Source organism: Lissotriton helveticus, chromosome 1_2 (genome assembly GCF_964261635.1).
Source record: "Lissotriton helveticus chromosome 1_2, aLisHel1.1, whole genome shotgun sequence".
NCBI classification, from domain to species: Eukaryota; Metazoa; Chordata; class Amphibia; order Caudata; family Salamandridae; genus Lissotriton; species Lissotriton helveticus.
In genome coordinates this window covers 58,608,350-58,631,720 of record NC_136058.1, presented here as the reverse complement: position 1 = coordinate 58,631,720, position 23,371 = coordinate 58,608,350, and the positions used below count along the sequence as shown (strand labels likewise).

At 45.4% G+C, this 23,371-nt stretch overlaps 1 protein-coding gene across 1 annotated transcript in view; it reads left to right on the top strand.

Moving 5' to 3' along the window:
• Positions 1-23,371, top strand: part of CTH (cystathionine gamma-lyase) — a 204,559-nt gene that overhangs the window by 120,375 nt on the left and 60,813 nt on the right. The window contains exon 5 of the mRNA XM_078668721.1: positions 4,119-4,250. Coding sequence (XP_078524847.1) covers positions 4,119-4,250 — 132 coding nt within the window. The remainder of the gene's footprint in view (positions 1-4,118; positions 4,251-23,371) is intronic.

Genomic DNA, 23,371 nt, shown 5'->3' with positions numbered 1-23,371 from the left:
TATTGCTACCCCACACTTTTGCATAGAATCACAACCGCAACTACTGGCATACATGCCCATTATTGCTCCGTGCACTTTACAGAGAGGCCAAGGATTGGATGACTACGTATTCTGAACACCTTTTTTCCCCACTGAGAGAAACTCGCACTACCTTCAGTCACATCTCATTGTGCCTTTTTTAAACACCTGGATGTGACTCAATTCAAATTATGCTCGAGGCAAGAGTAATACGTTGCTTGAAAAAAGCTTAACACAACATCCTGGAAAAGGAAAACACTCCTAGAGAATACACGATTGTGTAAAGTATGTGAAATATAAGCAGGAACTACATGGGTTACTGTCATGTTTTTTACACTCCTTGTTCAACAAGCATTGGCATAGCCAACAGGTCTCGCCTTTGGGACCTTATAAGTGTTTAGCCATGCAACAGTTGATGTTGTTGCACCAAGGATATTGTGCTGCATAACTAAATACTCATAAGGTCCCAAAGGCGAGACTTATTTGCTATGCCAATGCTTGTTAGCTTACTTTTTAAGCCGCGCCCTAATGAAATAGGTCACGCCTCTTTGAGAGGACCAGTTTTTTCATCCTACTGAAAGCCCTGGTCTTGAGGGTCTTGAAAAGATCTTGTGGTCGCTAAAAGGAGAAATAGACTCTTTTGGAATAACTGTCAGGATCAAGATCATCTTTTTGCGCTCTATTCTTTGCAAACAGCTAAGTAAGGACTTTTGTCACTCTTGCCTGTTTCATGTCAAACGTGCCTCTTACGTACAACTATCCCTATGTTTTCGTTTCAACAAAATACTATTCATGTTTCTGATCACCTGGAAAAAAAAACATGCATAGCACATCAGACACTGCCCTGCCTGCCATCTGTAGTTGGCCTTAGGCACGGGAGAGGCACTTCGCCCCTTTAAGCACAAACTCAGAGTGCTGGACCTGGACTTATGTGGAAACCCTTATCTAAGATGGCCGATAGCGCCACAGCGCGTACAAATGGCAGCTGTGTACTACACGAACGCTGATAACCTAATATAACCAGGTCACACCAAGGGGTCAGGCAAACCTTTCAGTCAGCATGGCTTACGCCGATGAATTGCCTGTTGAAAATAAACTCGTTCTCTTGATTCCCCTGTTCTCACCTTGCATTTCAAAGCGCTTTGAAGCAGGAAATTGGCTTCCCATATCTTTCAAAGCTAATCAATTGCTTTAGAGTACACCAAGTTGTTGCCCTAAATGCATTCCTTGACTAGAAAACATATAAGGGGAGAGCAGAATAAAAGAGGTGAAGCTTGCGAAGATAAAGCGGGAGATGGGTGGTGAAGGAGAATCAGGGGTGCGAATGAAATGAGACCTCAGAGCTGGAGTATACAGAAAAAAAGTGATGTTGGAGTGAAAGTCGTTAAAAGTAAACCAAAGTAACTAAACAAGCAGTAACCGGAGGGAGTCGGGGGGAGGGGGGGAGGCAGGGTTGGCACTTACTGAAGACCTGTGCAGCTGGGAAAAGCAACTTGCGAAGCAGAACAAATGCCATGCAGCATACTCTTGCAGAGTCTGATTAGCTGGCTTTCTGTTTCTGTCCTCGGCTGCCCCACGGCGGGCCCGGCGCTGCTGATTTACCCGTAGCAGAGGGAAGATGGTGGGCATGCGTAAACTGTAAGTGTTGTGGCTGCCAGGGAAATGCAGGCTTCTGAGTTGATGGCCTGACGTGGGCTGAAATGTGCTGAAACAACCACTGACGCCTGTGCAAGACATATTGTTAAGCCAGGGCCGACACAGCTCCGGGTCCTTGGGGAAGGTGTAGAAATGCAACTCCCTGTCGTGGTGCGAGTTGCTATAGCATCCAGGCACACATCACGTGAAACCAGGCATCGCAGAAACGCAGGAGGGGCCTTGGCCCTCAGAGCTGCTATTGCAGGGCCCAAAAGCTGAAAGCAACAAGCAAACCGGAACTACAGGTCCCACAATGCTAACTGGCTCCGGGGACAGAGCGAGCTCGACGGCCGTTTTTTTTCATTTAAAGAACTAGATATCCCAGAATGCAAATGGCTTTCAGCGTTAAAACAAAATAATGCAGTGATAAAGTAGACGTCACCTAAAACAAAATGCTTTTAAAGACCGTACACCCGTGTACTGTGTGTTTTTTACTTAAAGCCCGCGAGTGGTGCGCACGCTGTATGAAACCCACACAAGAGAAGCCTGTGAGTGGTGCACGCACGCTGTGAAACCCACAGAAGAGAAACCCGTGAGTGGTGCACACGCGCTGTGAAACCCACAGAAGAGAATCTCAAGAGTGGTGCGCGAGCGCTCTGTGAAATTCACACAAGAGCCCTTGTAAACGCAGGTCCTCGGAGGCTCAATAGGCTATGCGCGTGGCGGCTTCAGGAAGCGTTGGGCGCCATTATAAACAAGCTTTGGCCGCTGATTGACCCGGCCGGGAGTTGTGTGGCACGCGCAAAAATTAAATTAAAAAAAAAACGTGAGTGGTGCGCAACGACGTGAAAAAGTGCTGTGCGCGTTGTGCGCCCCTGTGCGCGTTCTAGCAAGCTGGTGGCCGGCCTGGGTAGCACTTTTCAAACCAGCTGCTAAATTTCTCGCAAGAGCAGCACATGCGTGCTGACTCTAGCGAGACCTAAAATACAATCACTGTTGTTGCCTGAAAAGTTAAAAGCATGAATAAAGGGCCCAAAAGGGACCCATTTCACTGTATGTTTGTAATTACTGCAGAGTCTGAGACCCAGAGCGACCCAGCCCACTTAAAGCTCTGGGAGGATGTGTTGTTAGGGAGTCAGCAGGGAACACTGGCTTTTGTACATCACAAGTATCATTCTTGACTGTCTGAACCATGAGCATGCACTGTTTATTTCCACCATCCTGCCCATGTTGCTAAAATAATCCTCATATTCTTTGGGCCTGATTAAAAGTTTAGGTGTTATTTAACACACCTGATAAATAATGATGACAAAAGGTTCGCTATTTATCGGGTGCAATAATTTGCACCTATTTCAAGTTAGTGGGGAATAACATGCAGATTTTGGTGTTTAAAGCACCACAAACCGCAGGGTACTGTAAACACTGTATGCTTTTCCTCAGTTAAATTTCGGCGGGTTTGACCTACCAAAATGTAAAGAAGGCAAAGAGCCCAAGCTACCCATTACTTGCTCATCTTACAGAGTTGGGTTTCAGAAAGTAATTTACCATACATCAAAGTGCTTCTAGTTGGAGACAGACAAGTTGCTTTTGTTGAAAATGAAGTGGTGTCACAATCAGGTGAATTACGTCCCTTTTCGCCAAATGTGATGTGCTTCTTATTAGACCTGTTTCTCCATCAGCGATTGTCTGCTAGAAAAATTATGGTTGGTTACGCTTTGTTTTTCCTGAAAAATAGGAGAGGGCATCATCCCTTATAGATTACAGTGACTGCATTTCTTTAGCAGTTCAATGGCTTGGTTCCCTAACATTCACATGTGATGGCCGACGGTGCAGCAAAAAGCATAACAGAGGGGAGGATGTGGCCTAACGGCTAGAGTGGTCGACCTCGAAGCTGGGGAACCGGGGTACTCAACATCCTGTGATTCTGGGCAAATCACTTAATCTCCCTGTGCCCATCAAAATAGATGCATTACAACTGGTGCTCATGTAAAGTGCTCTGATACCTTCGGGTCGAGTTCACACTTTATAAAACTCCCCCAAAAAACAGTGCCTTCATCTTAATCTGTGAGAGTTTTGGAGCACGGAACATTCAGCTTTCCTTCGTCTAAACTCATTTGTTTCAATCCTCCTGTGCCCCAAGTAGTCAAATAAGGAGTGAGTGAATGTGTGTGTTTTGGGGATCGGTGGGAAGTGGTGGTGGGGGGTGTGGTGAGGATGTGGGAATAACACTGAATGAGAATGAAGCCACTGAAGCCCCAAACCGGGGAAACCATTCAGAATGTTCTATTTTATTTAAGTTTGTGGTAATTTCATGTCAGTGTAAAATAAATGTGTCCGCTCATTTAAATGGAGTACATGGCCTCTATCAGTGCAGAATATGTTGCTCATCTCCTTTATAACCTGAATCTGAGTAGTGTTGTAACTTGGACTATTTCTCTTGTATTTGACATTGTGCATTTTGACAGCTTGTTTGGATAGAAACTCCTACAAATCCCACCTTGACCGTCATTGACATTCAGCAATGTGCAGACATTGTGCACAAACGAGGGGACATTTTACTTGCAGTCGACAACACGTTCATGTCTGCATATTTCCAGGTAAGAAGCCGAAAGGGTCATTAATACACAAGAATGAAAACTGCATTAAATGTGGTTAATTTTGTTTCTAAGCTTATGGCTATTTCTTGTTCTTGCGTCCACCCTGAGCCACTTATAGCTAACCATGTAAGGGTGGCAATAAAAAAGTAGTCCAAAATTAAATTGTACTATAACAGGCCCTCTTTAGTGCCTTAACTGGGGTCTGTTCACAACCATAGTGTTGGAAAACCGGATCGCAGATGTTTCAAACATATATTGAATACACTTGCAAAGGTACATATATACCATTTTACATTGCCTATGAACAAATGGTGCTTTTGAATGTCAATTTCTTCCATAAAAAAATCATAGCTATCAAGCCACGTTACACAACTCCAAAGGTGTTCCTAATTAAATAGCTAGGTCATTGTTGCTTCATTTGGAACCAAAGATGTGTAGAAAATGATTTGCTGCAGCTATGGTGAACGTGGGTCACTTAGTAGTTTTAGGTTTGGCCTAAAGGCCGCTTTAGCTGTGTCACTAGTCTCAAGTAAGCAAAAAACGAATGCTGTATATATATTCACCTAAAAAGATTTGTGGTTCAGTTCCAGGGCTGCTGAGCTACCTACCCGTTTACTTTGATGACGATTTTCCTTTACGTTCGTCATCATTATTTATGTGTTTTAGTTATCCATTTATGTTTAAACTAAGTCTTCATGTTCCCGTAATTCAAAGCCAATGGTCCAGATTCATTACACCAGTAAGAAACCTATTAGCCTACGATGTTAATTAGTGCCAAAAGGAATTCAACACCGGTTCTAACTACACCTGTCTGTTAGGAAGCACTCGCACCGCTCTTTAAAAAATACATTCAAGCATATAGCTGCCGTTTTTTGATAGTGGCAATTTTATGGCATTTGCTTGCAATCAAAAATGAAAAAAAAGAACTATTGCACCAGCTTCCTAAGGCCAGACCTATTGGTTCTGCCAATGCTTGTTGTTCAGTTTCTGACATACTTCTTTGCTAGTGTTTTTGTGATGTTACAGACCTTATCTAATCTGTCTCCATGAGGAGACTTGCAGTCTTCTTCCTGTGCTTGATACTGTGGGTTAACAATTAATTACGTGATTTGCTACTGAATTCAAAAGAACATCGGGTTATCTCCCAACCCATGGTGTGTTCTGAAGCTTATGTACTGATAAAGGTACAAACTGTGGTGTATTGCTTGTAGAGAACGTTATAGATATCCTGAATGTAGGCTTCTCCATACAAGTGTTACTTAATCAAACCTGCAGCGTCACCCTCTCAAGACGAGCTCTTAAACAAATGACTGCCAGAAACATTTGATATTCTGTAGGTCAATAGGAAAGCGAAGAGCATCCAGATGTACATGCATTATTAAAAGTCTAGTGAATTTTGCTGTTGTACACCAGCATCTATTTTCTTTACATATAGTCCTACCTCTCAAACTCACTTTCTGTTGGATTGTGTGTCTTGTTGTCCATAGACAGAGATGGTAGATTTCTCTTAAACTGTCCGTCTTCCTCAGTATAGTTTGTCACTCCCCTCCTGTCCCAAATAGTTTCAAAGACAAACTCTGGGCCAAAAATTATTTATTCAGCCTCTGCGAATTAAATGGCAGAACTACTGGCACAGTGAATAAGTCCTAAAAGCAGTTGTTTGTAGTTTTTTTCCTACTACCCATGCTACAAACCTCATAGCTGAAGAGCACAGTAGTACTCTGCTGAAAATTACAGATGGTCTGTCCTCTGGACTGAGATCATGTATTTAATAGCAATCATCATCATTTTCCTTGCAAATCTAAAATGTAAACGTTTTTATTTGTTGGCCAAAGTCATACTTAACCTGGGGAGCCCTTCCTGTTTGCGAGTGGCTTACCATCTTTTTGAAGTAGGTGGTAAACTGCGATCACAAAGCAATTGTACAAAGAAGTGCGACTCAGTACAAGGAAGGGACGCCTTTTTCTAATAGCGAAGCACAAACCCTATTTTGCGAGTCGGTAATAGGTTGCAGAGACATATTTTGCAGTCGTAAGCAGGCCGATTACCCATTTGCGACCGGAAAAAACTGTAGTATATCTGGCTCTTAATTTACGCACAGTCAATTTTCCTATATGTAGCCCCAACAAATTAAAATTGCCTTGTCACTGGGCCAATCAGAGTGTGGTTTAGATTGGTTCCTGTCCACGCTATCCCGTGTTATTTCTCTCTCATCAGTACTTCTGTATTTGACGCAGTAAACCCTGCTTCTTACCTTAAAAACAAATGTACAAGTTTTAAAAGGTATGTATATAAAAGTCAGCTAGGCTGGCCTTGGTAAATCAGATTCAGTAATTTTGTCATTCAGGCCAGGTGTTGGGGCAGGCTTTCCGCCCATAGTTTTAATTGCCTTGTGTCGTCCTTCGTAAACGCTGGCTTCTGAGTCGTTATTGGGCTTGTTAGTCCCTCCTTGATACCGCCTTGCCTGCATTTGTTACCTCCCATAACAACTGGACCTTTTACTTGTTGTGGTACACGGTCTGCCTTATCATGGCTGTGAGCACTATTTTGTTTAATGATTTGCCCCTACTCCGCCCAGTACGTCGCAGCACGCCACCCGCTTTTATTTTATTTACTAATGGTGGTCCGCTATAACTATAGTGGCAGCGTTTCTTTCTTTCTTAATTTTAGAAGCGACCTCACTTACTTACTAATTATTTTTTTTGTTTTTTTTTTGTTTACTAGAGCCCATGCAGCGCTTTCACATTCAGGGAAGTCGCGCCCCGTTCTTTAGACAAGCCAAAAAATCGGTTTGTCGACTTGACAAACAGAGGCTTTTTTTTTTCAAACAGCCACATGCCGCGTTTTCACTTTAACGTCGGCCACGCGCCTTTCTTTAGACGCAACTTGTCTAAAGAAAGGGGTGCAGCCTCCATGAATGTCGAAGTGCTGCATGGGTGCTAGTAAACAAAAAAATATTTGCAATGCAATAGATCTCTCATTTGCGAGAGTTTAGGCTATTGCATTGCCAATAGCTCAAACTCTCCTAAATGCAAGACCTATTGCATTGCAAATGCGTGTTTAGGTTCAGCCTCCTGGCTGTCCTCGAGTAACACTAAAAGCATGCAATCCCACTGGAGGCGTTCTAGGTCCTTTGTGGTTTTTGTAGACATCAGAACTGCATCCCGAGGTCTGATGAACTTCCAAATTGTACACCCTCTCTGAATGAGGGTGATTACTTGCCCCCTCCACTCAGGCCATGCAGTGACTCATTGACTGAGGAGCTGGCAGGAATATTTTAGTGCACACTTACAGGCTTTTGTAGCTTTACCGCATGGGAGACTGCCTGCCGGCTCTCCCCAGTAAAGATCCGCTCATGTCCTTAACTGGTGTCCCATGTTTTTATCATGTCTGGGACATATATAAAGGCACTCTGTATGTATGTTGGTTGTGTGTTACTCACAAGGACTAGCAAATGGTGTGGACTACGTCACTGCATTAGCATGGTGCTTTCGGTAAGAGGGGTGGGTTGTTCATCAATCTAATTCAGGAGTTTGAGCAGAACAGTTTAAGGTATCCACTGAAGCAGAGTAGGTTAGCAGATATCCTATTGTGGCTGGACAGTGAGTTCCATAATTTTGGACCACAGAAGGACTCTTGAAAGAAAATTCTGTATTCAACTGCCGATATGTGTAGACCTATGAAAGATCCATTCTGCATAAGGAAATGTTTATTGATCCCTAACCAGAAAAATATATGCGTTGGCTGACAATAATCATAACCTTGGCATTTATTCATCTTCGTTTTAATTGTACATGTAGCGCCTTTCAAAAGACAGGATGATGCAAGAACAATAAGAGTGAAAGACTGCTCCGTAGATTAATGAATGCATTGTAGATATCTGTGTAAGTCTGAAGGCCGCATGATTTAATCCCAACAGGTGCACTCAGCATTCCATCCGTAGGAGACCGATAAAATAATTGTAACCAATGTGGGTCATTCGTTATCAGTATCTAGAGATGAGATATCAGAATGTACCCTATATCAGTCTCAGCTCAGCTATCACCTAGTGAACATTTTTGCTTCAGTAGTTGTTTATTATTTAAAAGTAATTCTTGTTAAGTTTAGTTTTGTGAATTGGACTTGCAAGATCATCAATACATAAAACTAGGGCATACCAAGACCCTTCTGCAACAAAATATTTGGTATAGAAGCCTGACTCCTCCAGGATGCTGTAAATATATACCACATACTCAGTTTTATTTCTAAAGACATATTATAATTTCTAATTTGTCAAAAACAATGTCTTTTTTTTATTGAATTCAATATTGTATTAAAGATTTGGAACTCCTAAGAGGTCCACATAAAAGTACATGCATATTATTACCAATAATAAAACATAACAGAACTCATTCCACAAACCATCATAAAATTATCAGAAGCCTGCATTAGCAAGGCTGGAATTCCTTTTGATAACATCAGTCAATATTGTCAATTATCCCAATACGCAAAATACTTAAGATTTTCAACAATAAAACCATTTAGCTCACGACAGAAACAGAGGCCCAAAACCTTTACTGTAGAAGATAGCGTTTGTTTAGGACTGTATTAAACAATAGCAGGTACCGTTAAGTAAAATAATATTCAGAACCGCAGTACTTAGAGAATATTTTTCAATGATTTGAGCAGCAGCACATGGCCATTTCGACAGAAAATGTATTTGAAATTAGCAGCATAAGGGTTGAGTAACAGAGCATATCTTAGAATATGCAAAGGACATTAAGTAGCTGCCAGTTCGGATGCAAAATAAAGTCCAAAATTCAGCTTCGGCTAAAAGTTCAATTTAGAATTAGCAGCAAGAAGAAAGGAATAGAGCACATCCTAGAATGTACAAGGGACAAAAAGTAGCAAAAAGCAATTCAGTAGCAGCCAGTTCATGTGCAAAATACATCCAAAATCCCACTTCAATTAAGTTTTAAAGTTAACAACAAGAACGTAGTGGGACACGAACGCAACATATCCCTATTGTGCAAAATAGCAGTTAAAAGCAGCCAATCAATGTGCAAAATACAATTTGACAAAGGAGAAAATACTAATACTTGTTAAGAAGATGACAAACAAGGGGGTAACCGCCCAATTAAAAGAATATGTAAAAGATTTAAAATATATACATAAACTCTTTAAAATAATGAAAAAGTTTTACACACACTGCTTTGTTTTTTTTAACAAAAAAGATAATCTCGGGCTGAAGCTACATTTTTAACACAATTTTGTAAAAACATCGGCCGAAGCCAAGTATGACAACTCAAAGCCAATGCTGGGCAGGCAAACAAGTCATGGTCCAGGGTCTGAATCCTCAGCTTACACAAATTACAAGTTTTTCAATTTTTCAAGTTCTGGGACCAGTTTGCTGTTAGGTCGTTGAGAGGTAAGAGATTACTACGACATAAAGTGAGCAAACGTTGAGTTCCGTGTTCTAAATTCCAAAATAAGTATTTTTGTGGGATTCTCAGTAAGTTTGTACTGTCTATTAGCTTTAGTCTCTCTTTAGAGTTACAACATTTAGTATCTCTATTAAAGCTGATTTTGCCACTTAAGGTTTTTAAGAGAGATTTAAATTCTAATGGTGGAAGGGTGATCACTGATTCTTCTTGTATACCAAAGACTTTTAGTGCCAATGAGAAATTACAATAAAAAGAGTAATTACCTGCCTTAACACCGAAGATTTCAGGACACATGAAACCTCTTAATGAATCTGGATCGCTATTTTTTAGCTGATAATCCCCAGTGTAAAACCCTGGATAAACCTTGGATATGAAATCTTATCGAGCCGAATTCCAGATTAATTGCTGCCGTTGGAAGGAACGTGTTAAAATTACATATTTTACGTAGTATCTGACCTTCAATCCTATCTAAAAAACTCCAGTCCTTAACAGGGATTCATTCAATCGCATGGAACAGTGTTGGGGGAATTTGTGCCTTAAAAAAACCATCAGTAGATGTGAAAAATGTCTTCGGCCCATAGCACTGTAGAAAATACGCAAACCATTAGGGTGGGATGTAGCTTTACAAGTGTTATGTTCAATATAAGGTTTGTTCTCCGTACTACCTGTTAAAAGTTTCCCTAAATAAAGGTATCAATCTACCACCTCCACCTTTTCAGGACCAATGTGCCACTTACAGTGACATGATTTTCTACTTTTGTTACTTTTCATAATTAAGATTTTACTTTTAGAAACATTTATTTCCCAAAAATGGCCAACTGTATAATTCTGTAGTGATATCAGCTTTCTATTCATCCCAATAGGGGTTAGGCCTATTACTACCATATCATCTGCAGACAAAAAACATGCAAAAGGCCGGTACTTATCTTTGGTGCATCTCCATCTGCTTGAGCAAAGAACTCGGGTAAATCTGCTATATATAGAGAAAATAGCAGCGATGCTAACAAGCAACCTTGTTTCAAACCATTTTCTGTAGGGATTGCATCTGATAAACCTTAATTTCCACCCATTAGTATATGGATCAAAGAGTGTGAATGTAGTGCAATAATTAAGGATAGCAGAGGTGAGGGCAATCCCATTTTTTGCAATTTTCTCCACAGTAGAGGTCAATCTACCTTATCGAAGGCTGTTGAAAAATCTATGAAAGCTATGTATACATTTGAGTTACGATAAATTGTGTATTTCTCCTCAATTAGTTTTAACATGGAGATATTATCTAGAGTGGAATGATTTTTCATAAAACATGCTTGTTCTATTGGGAGGACTTTCTTCTCCGTCATCCATTTGGTAAGATGATCGAGGATACTACATGCAAATATTTTTCCCGCCGCATCCAATAAGGCTATTTACCGATCGTTACCTGGGTCTGTTCTAGGGCCCTTTTTGTACAGAGGGATTAAAATACTTCCAGACCAAGATAGTGGTGTCTTCCCTGGGAGTAGCAAAGATTAAACAGTGGAGCTAGATAAGTGGCCCACAAAAGTGGCTCCTTTTTAATTACCGTCATGGGAATTTCATCAGGACCCATTGCTCCGGAGGATCTAATTTTTTTAATAGCTCCAGCACTTCATTGATTGAATGTACATAATTGGGTACATGAGTTTTAAACTGATCAGGTGCCACAATGGTTGATCTGAAGGAATTAAAATTTGCGTAATAGAGTTCTAACAAATGACCTTTCCATTCCCTCTTTTATGGGTATAGGGAGAGATTTCACTCTAGTGCCACAGCAGTCGGTGATTATTTGTCAATACGTTTTGGAATTACTTTTTAATGCTGCCTCTTTTAGCTGCATCCATGCACCATCTTCCTTTACTTGTCTTAGGGTTTTTTTTTCCTCTCTTTTCCTCTTTAGTAGGTTTATTAAATTACTTCGCTCGTATGAAAAATTCAGGAACTGAGCCCTTACTAATTTATTTATTTCCCTATTTATAGTAAGCAATGGCTTGAAATATGATCTCCGTTTAACTGGAGCATGTGTTAATTTACAGGATTTAACCAGGAAACCTATATTATGGGAAAAGGCTTCAAGTAAATCTGGTTTGGTAGATTCACACTCGACCGATATTAAGTGCTGCTGATTTCTTATTAGCGCCATTAAGTACACTTTTAATTTAGCAGTCGCTTGAGTATTCCAGTGAATTCTACCATTTGTTGCATTGAGCACTACTGTGCCACCTTTGAAGTTCCAGGAGCCTACCTTAGTACACGTGAATTCAAATTTAAAACAAATCAGCATATGGTCACTGAAAACATTTCCCAGGACTTCCATATTTGTACGTTTGCAGAAAAAAACTCTACAGGAACAAATAAATAATCTATAATAGATCTCCTAGTTGGTAGCTCGATGACCCCCTGCCCTCCTTGCCTCCCCCCCGTCTCCCCCTCCTCCCCCCCTTCCCCCTCCCGCCCGGCTGTACCTATGTCGAACATTATATTCCACTCCCCACTGCCATTGGTGCGGGGCGCATGCCCGCATCCGTTCGCCTAGCCTACACACTTCACATAGACGCACACACGCAATGACATGCAATCACCCGATTTCTGGTTCTACCACCCCCCCTTTTCAGATTGTTCCTTATGTTTACCTGTTTAGTACTAAAGAATTGAATGTCTATTGCATACCAGGCGGTCTTGTCCCACCTTGAGCTATTTTCCCTGTACATCCTATGATCCGGACTGAATAACGATCTGAGAGGATGCCGGGAAGTGACACTTGCTCCACTACTACCCCTGTTACTTCATGCCTACTGTTACTATGCCGATAATTTGTGGGATTGACATGCTACTTTGCTACCTTGATTATATGCAGGCCTGCACGGCCCTACTGAATACTGTACGTGATTGACCATGGTGGCTACTGCTCTGTTGTTTATAATCGAGCATTACTAATTATTTATCATTACTTCGTTTTGTAACACTGTGATGGGATGTATGACCTGACAAAACAAAAATGCAATAAACATATTCAAACAAAAAAAAATAGATCTCCTAGTTGGCGCTTATGAGTGTGATTTGCTGGAATATCCTTTTCTAGCCTCCCATTAGCAATTATGAGATCTAAACTTCTCAAACCTTCGACTAATAAGACTCCTCTTTTGTCTGTCCTGTTTTGTTCAGAAATTGGGCAATGGGGATATTTAGGGCTTCATTTTTTTCGGTGTTAGAAAATACCCTTATACTATGAGATGAGACTTTAGAGTTCAAATCTCCAACTAATAATAGGGACCTCCAGTCTTCAATTTCCAGGGTAGAAGAGATAAAAAAGACTAGATCTTTTAATAGATATGAATATGATGCGTCATGAGGTAAATATGTGTTGAACTTGGCCCTTTTTGTAGGGTCATCCCTGAACTTTTTGTATTCCTGCTGTATTTTGTCTGACCTGTTTTTGTTGGTTTTATGACTCTGGGCACTTTACCACTACTGATCAGTGCTAAAGTGCATATGCTCTCCCTATTATAAATTGATGTATGGATTAGTGACGCCATGGTTTGCTGGTTTGGTTTACTTGTCAGACCCTAGTATAGTGCACTGAGTGTGCCCAGGGCTTGTAAACCAAATGCTGCTGCTGGGCTTGCAGCACTGGTTGTGCCACCCACAGAAGCAGCCTGTAAAAATGTGTCTCAGGTTTGCCATTGCAGAGCCTGTGCGCAGTCTGGTACGGATGTATGACGGTACAACACGTGCTTTCACAACGCGTACCGTTACCACGCAGGTTTTACAACGCAAGTCGTTACAACGACTTGCGTTGGGGGGCGCTGGATAGTGAATAGTTTAATTTACTATTCAAACTCCAGTCCCCGTGGATAGTAGGGAAGGTGTTGGACAGTAAATTAAACTATTCCCTATCCTACAGCGCCCTCCAGCGCAAGTCGTTGTAACGACTTGTGTTGTAAAATCTGCGTGGTAATGGTACAGCGTTGTGAAAGTTTCGTTATAAAGGATGTTTCCCGTCTGGTACTGCCATGCTGACTGGGCAAGTGCACCCACTTGCCAGTCCCTAAACCTTCCCTTTTCTGCATATTAGTCACCCCTACGGTAGGCCCAAGGGCAGGGTGCATTGTAGGTAAAAGGTAGGACATACCCTGATGTGGGTGGCATGTCCTAATAGTGAATAACAGCCATTATTGTTTTCCACTATTGCAAGGCTTCCTGTTCCCCATGGGCCAGAATGGGCAGCTTGATTATTACATCTTATAATCCTAACTGACTCAGGGAACCAGGTAGAAATTCGAGTTTAGTATGCCTAAACTTAGAATGATAAAATACATATTTTAGTGAAGTTGGTTTTAACATTCTGTGTTTGAAAATACCAATTTTAGAAAGTAGGTTTTTCTTGTCTAACCATCCAAGCCTGCCTCTGCTAGGTTGTGTATTCCTTGTCTGGAGTTTGAGTGACGGTTGCTGGTGATTCCAGGAGACAGGGTGAGTCAGCACAGGGCTGAATAGAGAGATCTACATGTAGGTGGGCGGGAGGAGTTGCACCTGGGACCTGAATAGGACTGTGCCGTCCCTCCACAATGCTGGCTCCACCTCCTGTGGTGCGTCTGATGTCTTCCCTGCACTGTGAAAGGAAAGAAGGAGTCATGTAAACAGAGTGCTCCAGGACTGACCAGAACTGGTTTGGACAATGCAAAGGCCTCTCTGCCTTCAGGGAACAAAGAGAAACTGTTGATCACTTTTGAAAAACAAGAAGAAACCTTTGCTGAGGAGAGGAACCAGAGAGACTGAGGAGAGACTGTCCCTAAGCTGAAGAGCTACTTGGGGGGATTGGCCTGCAGTGGGTGCCTGACTGCCAAAGAGAGGAGAGAGGAACGTTGTGTGTACTTTCATCAACTTGTGAAGGATCTCTAAGGGCTTGAGAAAGAGCTTGCCTCCTGCTGAAGTCTCAGGGACAACAGACTTAAACCCTCAGCTCCCCAAGAGTTCTTTGAAAGTGCCTGCAGTTGTGTTGGGCTTTCTGAGGGACTGCGTGTCTCAAGGAGCTGGAAGCGCGACTCACGAAGAAGAAGCGTGTTGCCGCTGCAGCCGCTGTCATCGCATCACTGAAGAAGGGTGTCGCCGCTGTCGCATCGCATCTCAGAAGCATCTCGCAGCACCAGAGAAGCTCTGTCGTCGCAGCACTGAAGAAGGGTGTTGCCGCTGTAGCTGTCGCATCGCATCGCATCGCATCGCAGAAGCGTCTCGCTTTACTGGAGAAGAGTGTCGCCACCGCGCAGCCGCTGTCCTCGCATCACTGAACAAGGGTGTCGCCTCAGCGTCTCGCATCACTGGAGAAACGTGTCGCAGGGCCTGTTGCGGCTCTGAAGAATCATTGAGTCGCCGCACGGCCGTCGGGGGTGTACACATTGTGTCTCATCAAGGAGAAGACGACATCTTTGTTTTCATCGCACCGGACCTTCATCGCATCACGGTGCTGCGAGCCGCACTGCCACGGAAGCACAGTAAGAAACCAACGCATCACCGTTCCTGCATGTAAGGAACTGACGCATCACGTTGCCTGCAACACTTTTGTTGTATATCGTTACGCATCCAAAGGTACATTGAACTCAAAGTGTCGCATTTACCATCTTAAGAGAACTAAGCTATTTCTACCATTTTTAAATTACAGTATTGTGGTTTTTTGTTGTTAATGGTCTTGTGTTAAATCTATATAAAGAATACTTATTTTTAATATACAACTGGTGTGGTGTCCATCTGTAGTGTTGTCACTGGGTTACTGTATGTGTTCACAAATGCTTTACACACTGCCTCTGAGATAAGCCTGTCTGCTCGTGCCAAGCTACCAAGGGGGTGAGCAGGGGTTATTTTGGGAGTGTACCCCCTTACCCTGACTATACTCAGGGGTCCCTATTTGTCAAAGGTACCTACCTCTGCCAACTAGAGACTCCCAAATCTAACAGTATGCATTTATGATCAACAAGGAGTCGAAGTGATCCTGGCCATCCTTATGATCTAACTTAATCTCCTGAATTAGGTCAGAGTAGTATTGAAATATGCCATTGTTTATAAATAGACTAAGGAACCCTAGAAATGTTTCACTATGCGAAAGTACATAAGGCAGAGTTAATACACCATCATTTACACAGATAATCAAATTGGACAGTCAAAAGTTACTGGGCAGTGTCCTGTGTTAGTGATGTTGAAGCTATCACGGCATACTCCAGAAGATAGGGTGTGTTAAAACCTTACATGCTCTATGACAATAACAAGCAATAACATCAATGTCCCTTCTTTACATCACTTTAGAAAAAGAAAAGAGCTTTATTAAAACTCAAGTAAATAAGAACACTTACAGCCTAAATGCTGGCAAAAAATACAGAATGTGCCAGTGCGTTGTAAAACACGCATACACCACAAAACCTTATTAGAGCTTCTTTGTGCTATATATCTCTAAATATAGGTGCTTTGGCAGTGTCATACAGGTTTTAGTTCAGCATGACTCAGGGAACTTGGGGAGCGCTTAGCTCTCGGGTACTTTGTGGTAGCTGACATCTTGCTTATGGATCTAAAAGGAGGGCAAGTGATGAAGATGTGAAACCCATCTCAGGACATTTGCTATCACTCTAGTACCAAACAAGTGGAGTAACATGGTCACATCTACAAATAGTCATGGCCAGAATAAAAGGTGTCATCCCTAAAAACGTAGAACCCAAAAAGCAACCTCACACACAGACAGCAATGTTTTAATGTCATGATGCTACTTGGTTGGTTTGCAGGGGCAGGGGGTAAAGGGCTGGCGTCTAGGTGGCCGGTGTTAATTCACTAGAATCCAGTTAGGGGCCCTTGCCCAGTCAACTGGAGTTCAGAAATCATCTTCGGATACAAAAATCTTAATAGGACTTTAAGGAATTAGTTTGCCAGCTCCGGGTATTGAGTCACAAGAGTGCCTATTCCAGTAGGGGTTTGTATCTTGAAATCAGTTTACAGACAACATTTCCATGTGACAGGGGCAAACCTACGGTCAGGTCACCCACTGCCGTCAATGGTGACATTACAACGCACTGGGGACTGGCACTTTAGTATCAAATACCTACTAAATTTAGCTGGGTAGATGTCCGGAATCATCACAGTTAGAAAGATGTTCCAAAGGTTGATTGAATGGATGGATGTGATATACTTCCGTCAACAAAATATGAACCCACAACAAATGATGAGAAGGCGAAGTACTGCGTGGTTACTATGGTGGTACAGGCATCCGAAAGGAATCTGGATGGATCAGGGACACTGTAGACTCGTTTTGTGAAGTATGAAGCTAATGGAGCAGTTCCTCAACCCTAATGATCTTCTTTCCCTTGGGAGCTTGCTTGGGAGACCTCTTGTCCTTCGTTGTGGCCCATCCACTGAGTGGTCCAGAAACTGTTCCTTGCAACCACCTGGGCTTTGTACAGCTCTTCTCAGTGATCATCTCATACTTTATGGCATTGAAAGTCCGTTCTTATGCAGGAAGAAGGGTCTTCTCTCCCTTAATCACAACAACAACGCAACTTTGAAGGTCTTCCAAGACGTAGGCCCAGACTGTAGGAGGGTAGGAATACAGCAGATGTCTACTTTTGGTCCTGTTGCCATGTACTGCTCTATTGGTGTGCAGGATTTTCCTGCTTCCAGACGATGGCGAGAAACCAGTTGAGATAAGGGCTCCAGTACTTATACCCGGTGTTGGCCATGGCAGGATGGCAGAGGACACCACATACAAATGATTTTGAGTTTTTTTCTTTTAGCCCATATTCTGCAAACGTGTCAGCCCAAAGACTACTTTCAGCTTTTTCTGGCTGATCCGATATTTTGTGTTTTGGCCTAAAATGGAGGCATGCTTCTGCTCCAGCTGTCAATGAAGATGGATCAAACACTATAAAAAGAAGAGGGATGAATTTCACCCAAGTAGGAGATTCCTATTTTGTGACTCCTTGCCTTTCCCACCCAGCTGCTCTTCAGGTTTCGTGGAGAGGGATTGGAAGTGAGTACAAGCAAATTGCAATATCTGAGATGGAAATCAACACCTTGACACAAAGGAATGAACCATAGAAGTAGACCCCAACCAGTTAATCTAGACCTCTGACCAAGTTATAACACTGGCAGAGAATAGCTGTTTCATGTGTAGAAAACTGTAATACAACAAAAGTAATGTTTACTTGGAAGATAATCTTTGTTGTGTTCAGATGCCTTTAATTTAGCACTATCAACTTCTTTGTACTGCCACATATTAAATACACAGGATTGTCATATTCTCTGGAGCTACTAGGGAAAATAAATGCTGGCTAAAATACTCTAACGGTTAGTCTAGATGCGTCAGATGCGTCAGATGCGTCAGATTGTCTGATCTGTGCAGCTCAACAAGATTTGTTCAGCATGTGGGGTTATATGCAAACAATAGTCTAGTTATAGTGTGAAGATCCTAGATTAGTCTCATGTATCAGGATTCTGATTTGACTGCCAATGTCCAGGGCGAGCTAGTCTATTTTTTTTTTGTAAAAACAGTTTTTATTGGCATTTCAGATTAGAACAATACAGTATGATGAATATTCTGTGCATTAATAACTGCTATCATAGGATGACAGTCCTTTTCTGATCATATGCCTTTTACGATAACAATCCCGCAACTTATCCCACCCTGCATCCCACCCCCCCTAGTCAGTGCGCCGTTGTCTCCTCTCATAACATCCTATAATCTACAATCCATCATCTCCTCGATCTAGTCGAAAGGAGGAGGTAGGTAACGCGGTCCATTGGGGCCCTGAACTTTCGGGATCACCATCGTTACTCGTGACAGTTGTGTATCGCACCGGGAATGGGGAACCTCACAGCTGAGCTACCCTATGGTGTTGCTGATTCGCCATCCTCGCTTTGGTCACTCTCAGGCGTTTGCAGCGCGGTCACTAGGGCCTCCCACGCCCTGGCCGTCTCTAGCGCTCTGTCATTATCTAGCCGCCTGGCCTGTTGCAGCCGCAACGCGCTCTCTGCCTTTGCCCACCGCTCCAGGGTGGACCTCCAACGCGAGTAGCTGGGGCCCCGGTTGGATTTCCAATGCATGGTGATTTCCCGTTTGGCCAGTATCAGGCCCAAGTCATAGAATTTGCTGGTGATGCGAGTGCGAGGGGTGTGTGGGAACCACAATAATAAACAAACGCCCATATCCGCTTCAAGTTGCCGATCCGTGACAGCATTCAGGCAGGCCATCACCGCCTCCCAATAATCAGTCAGCTTCACACAAGACCACAACATGTGGGCAAAATCCGCGCCCTCCACTCCACATCTAGGGCAGAGTGAAGATGCACCCACAAAATACTGCGAGATCTTAGCCGGCGTCAAGTAAGCTCGGTGGAGGGAGAAGAATTGGACCAGCTGGAACCTGGCATTCCTAGTGCCTTTCCATGCTCGCCGTAAAAGCTGCGGCCAAGTCGATTCAGGGATCGGTCGCCCGATATCCCCTTCCCACTTGGCTTTCAGCCCGTCCAGGGGCTGCAGCGTTCCCGTCGACAGCCTCCGGTAGAGACAGGTGACGGCCTTGTAAGTACCAGCCGCCATGACCACATATTGACAGCTCTCAAATGTCGGTGGTTCAGAAAGGCCCCTCTTCCAATGGTTTCGGATACTAGCCACCAGTGAGGCGTGTAACAGGTAGTCCCCCCTCGGTAGGCCGTAAGCGTCGCGCAGCTCCTGAAACGAGAGCAGCGATCCCTCCTTGTACAAATCACCGACCATTTGCAGGCCAAGTTCCACCCAAGTTGCCAGCGCAGACCAGTCCCCTCCATGTGGAAAGGCGGTGCACATCCCTAGTGGGATCTCGGGGGCATATGGGCGAGTGACGCCGGATCTCCTATGGCACCGCAGCCAGCAGTTTCGAATCGTCCGTTCCTCCCCTGTGAGTTGGGAAAGGTCCAATTTCTGGGCCAGAATTATAAAGGATATGATGTATCTCGGGAGGATTCCGCCTGCAGTCCCCTCCGGGCCTCTGAATTCTAAAGCCACTGCTTGGGTAAGCCACTGCAGCTGGGCCGCCAAATAGTACCATTCGAAATCCGGGGCTGCTAGTCCCCCGTCCGATCTGGGGCGCATCAGTGTGGCCAGCGCCACTCGCTTCCTACCCGTTCCCCATATGAACTCGGTAATCAAGGAGCGTAGTTTGGTGAACACCGAAGTCGGAATCCAGATCGGTAGCGTGCGAAACAAATACAGTAGCCGAGGTAACGCCACCATTTTAAGTAACGCCACTCGCCCCGCAACCGACAGCGGGAGCGTCCGCCAGAACCCCATGCAGCCACGTAGGCTCCGGATCGCTCTCTCAATGTTACCCTCCAGGAGGTCCAACGGTGTCCGGTATATGTGCGTGCCCAGATAAGGGAGACAATGATATTCCCATCTCAGCTCATCCTCCGGCTGGGAGTCGTCCGTACCCGACACCAACGGGAAGAGGCAGGACTTCCCCCAGTTGACCCTCAGTCCCGACAAGCAGCCAAAATCTAACAGCAGGCGTCTAGCCCCGCGCAAGGCAACATCCGTGTCAGCCAAGAACAGTAGGCAATCGTCGGCATAAAGGGATATGAATTGGGCGTCGCCTCTCAGTTGAAGGCCCTCATATGCTTGGCCCAGGCGGGCGTGAGGAGCCAGGGGCTCTATAGCTAGCGCGAATAGGAGGGGGGACAAGGAACATCCTTGCCGGGTCCCTCGCCCTACCCTGTATGGGGCAGAGATAGTAGCCCCAGTCTTGACTCGGGCTGTGGCCGCCGCATAAAGCAGGGCGGTCCACTTCACAAACCGCTCTCCCAGGCCGAAGGTCTCCAGTACGCGAAGCAGGTAAGGCCACTCAACGCTGTCAAACGCTTTCTCAATATCGGTTGACAGGACAGCGGCACCTGGTCGGCCATCAACGTAGCCTCCCATAACCCGAAGCAGCCTACGCACACAGGTGGCAGTGGTGCGTTGGGGGATAAACCCTGCTTGGTCCGAATGCACCAAGGCGCGCATGTGTGCCAGTAGCCGCGTCGCAAGGACCTTGCTCAGGATCTTATAGTCCGTCGTAAGCATGGACAGTGGACGGTAGGCTGAGCGTGAGGTAGCGTCGCCGCCCCGCTTCAGTAAGGGGATTACCAAGGCCTCTCGGGTAGTCGCAGGCAGGGTCCCAGTTTCCCAGGCCTCTCGGTACACCGTAAGCAATCGCGGTACCAATATATCTGCATAGGCTGCGTAAAATTCGATCGGCAGCCCATCAGTGCCAGGAGTCTTGCGGCGAGCCATTTGTTTAATGGCCACTCGAATCTCACCCTCAGAGATGTTCCCGCCCAAACGATCCACGTGTTCAGGGTCAAGCCGGGGGAGCCGTGCCGCCTGTAGAAACTCATCCAGTTCCTCTGGCACACACGGCATCGCGCTCCTATAGAGGTGCGCGTAATACGTGAAAAATTGGTCATTGATCTCCGACTGAGTGTAAACCTCGTTCCCTTCCGGGGTGGTCAGAGCCACAATCGGAGTGCCGCGGGCCCCCGGAGCAGCCAGCCAGGCTAGGAGTGAGCCCACCTTGTCGCGTTCGGCGTGAGCCCGAACTAGGAACTCCTTATAATCGAAGCAGCGCAGCTTCTCAGTCGCCGCCGCCACCTCCTCCCGCGCCGTTGAAACCGCCTCGCGAGCTTCAGGTGTCGCATGGTGACGTCTCTCCTCCGCGCGTAAGCGATCCTCACGCCGCGTAAGGTCCTGCAGGAGAGTCCTGCCGACTCCCGCGGTAGCCGAAATACAAACTCCCCGAACCACTGCTTTGAAGGCGTCCTATTCCAGTGCTCTACTGGAAGCTGTGTCCGCATTATCAGCAAAGTAGCCTTCCACCCCATTGCCTACCTCGGCCTTAAACGCCGCGTCCTCCAGTGCCAACGGGTTCAATCGCCACGTCGGTATAGCTTGGCGTTGCCGCATCCATTGGACCACCACCAGACAAGGGTTATGGTCAGAGATTGTCTTAGCCAAGTATTCACTGTGGCGGACCAAGCTTTGAACGTCCGGCGAGCACAGAATGCTGTCAAGGCGAACATGAAGCTCATGCGGGGGGGAATAGAACGAGAAATCTTTCTCCGTCGGTTGTTGGGTACGCCATGCATCGACCAGGCCCCAGCTACTCTGCCACTCTCGCCTACTCTTCGCTAGCCTGTGCACTGCCGCTTCCGCCAATGGAGGGTGAAACCTATCTAATTCCACATCAAGTACAGAATTAAAGTCCCCCACCAGTAAGACCGTGTTGGCTAGCACCGACGCCAGTTTCCCCGACAGTCGTGCAAAAAAGGCAGGTTGGTCCACATTGGGGGCATAGATGCTGCAAAGTGTCACGTCCCTCCCATCTAGGCGGCACTGTACAGCTACAAACCTCCCTTCAGGGTCGAGCATCGTCTGCAATGGCTGGAAAGGGACCCCCGCCCGCACCCAGATCAAAACCCCCCTCGCAAAGGCCGAATAGCTCGTGTAGAATAGCTGACCCCGCCATCTGCGCTGTAAAGCCCGCCCCTCAGTCTGATCCACATGCGTCTCCTGCAGAAAGGCTATTTGTATCCCCCTACGAACAAGGTAGGCATGCACCTTGTGGCGTTTCATTATAGAGTTCAGTCCCCGCACATTCCAGGTCACACATTTTAGTTCAGGTATGGTCCCCATTCACATTAACAATTGCAGTCCTTACGGATGAGAAAAGTCTAGGCACACTGACAACACCCCAGAACCAGCTCTTGAACACCACCCAACAACCCCACGACCCACCCATCCCCAGAATAGGCCCCAAACAGCAGAGACCCATCCAAAAGTCAATAACCCTAGTACAACAATCTCCGGTAACTACCAGAGTCCCACAATAGGTGTGAGATAGGGGGAGCGGCCTGTCGCCGCACTCAGCAGGTCGCGAGCCACCCATGCCACCAGGTCGGCCCTCCCCAGTGTGCTCCAGTTGCCCCACATCCCCACCCCCCTAAAGGCATAGACCATCAGCAGCGGAAGGGAACTCCTCCGCAACCACACATCGCTCCGCTCATCCCAGGCCCACGCCTCCGCCCCAGGCCCAAACAGGGGTCCGGCTGCAAATACAATACCAGCACGACGGGTCCTGAGGGTCATTCGTCCAATAAGCCATCAGCAGTTCCAGGCGTGACATGAGGAGGTCCAGCACCGCCAGCGCCCGACTCCTCCGACAACGCTTCCTCCGAGCCCTCCCGGGAGCCCGTCTCCGCGCCGGATGTTGCTGCTACCGCCTTGGAAATAGTAGAGACCGCCCGAAGGGCCTACTTGCGTTCCAGCTCGGACTGCGAGACAGAGGGTGTCCCAGCCTTCGGTGGTCGCCTCCTGGGTCTCCTGGTCCGCCTGGGCCGCTGCGCCATCCTCCGTTGCTCCTCTGTTGCAGGACGATTGTCCGTTCCAGCCTTGTAGAGCTCCAGCCAGTCCCAAACTTCGTCCGGGGAGTTGTAGAAGGAGGATTTACCATCCAGCATGATCCGCAGGCGTGCAGGAAATAGAAGAGAGTAGCGAATCCCCTCCTCTCGTAGTGCTCCCTTGACTGCTAGAAAGGTGGAACGCTGCCTCTGCACCTCAAAAGAGTAATCCGGGTATATGGAGACCTGAGCATTGTCCACCCGGTAGGGCCCTAGTGCCCTCGCCCTCTGTAGGATA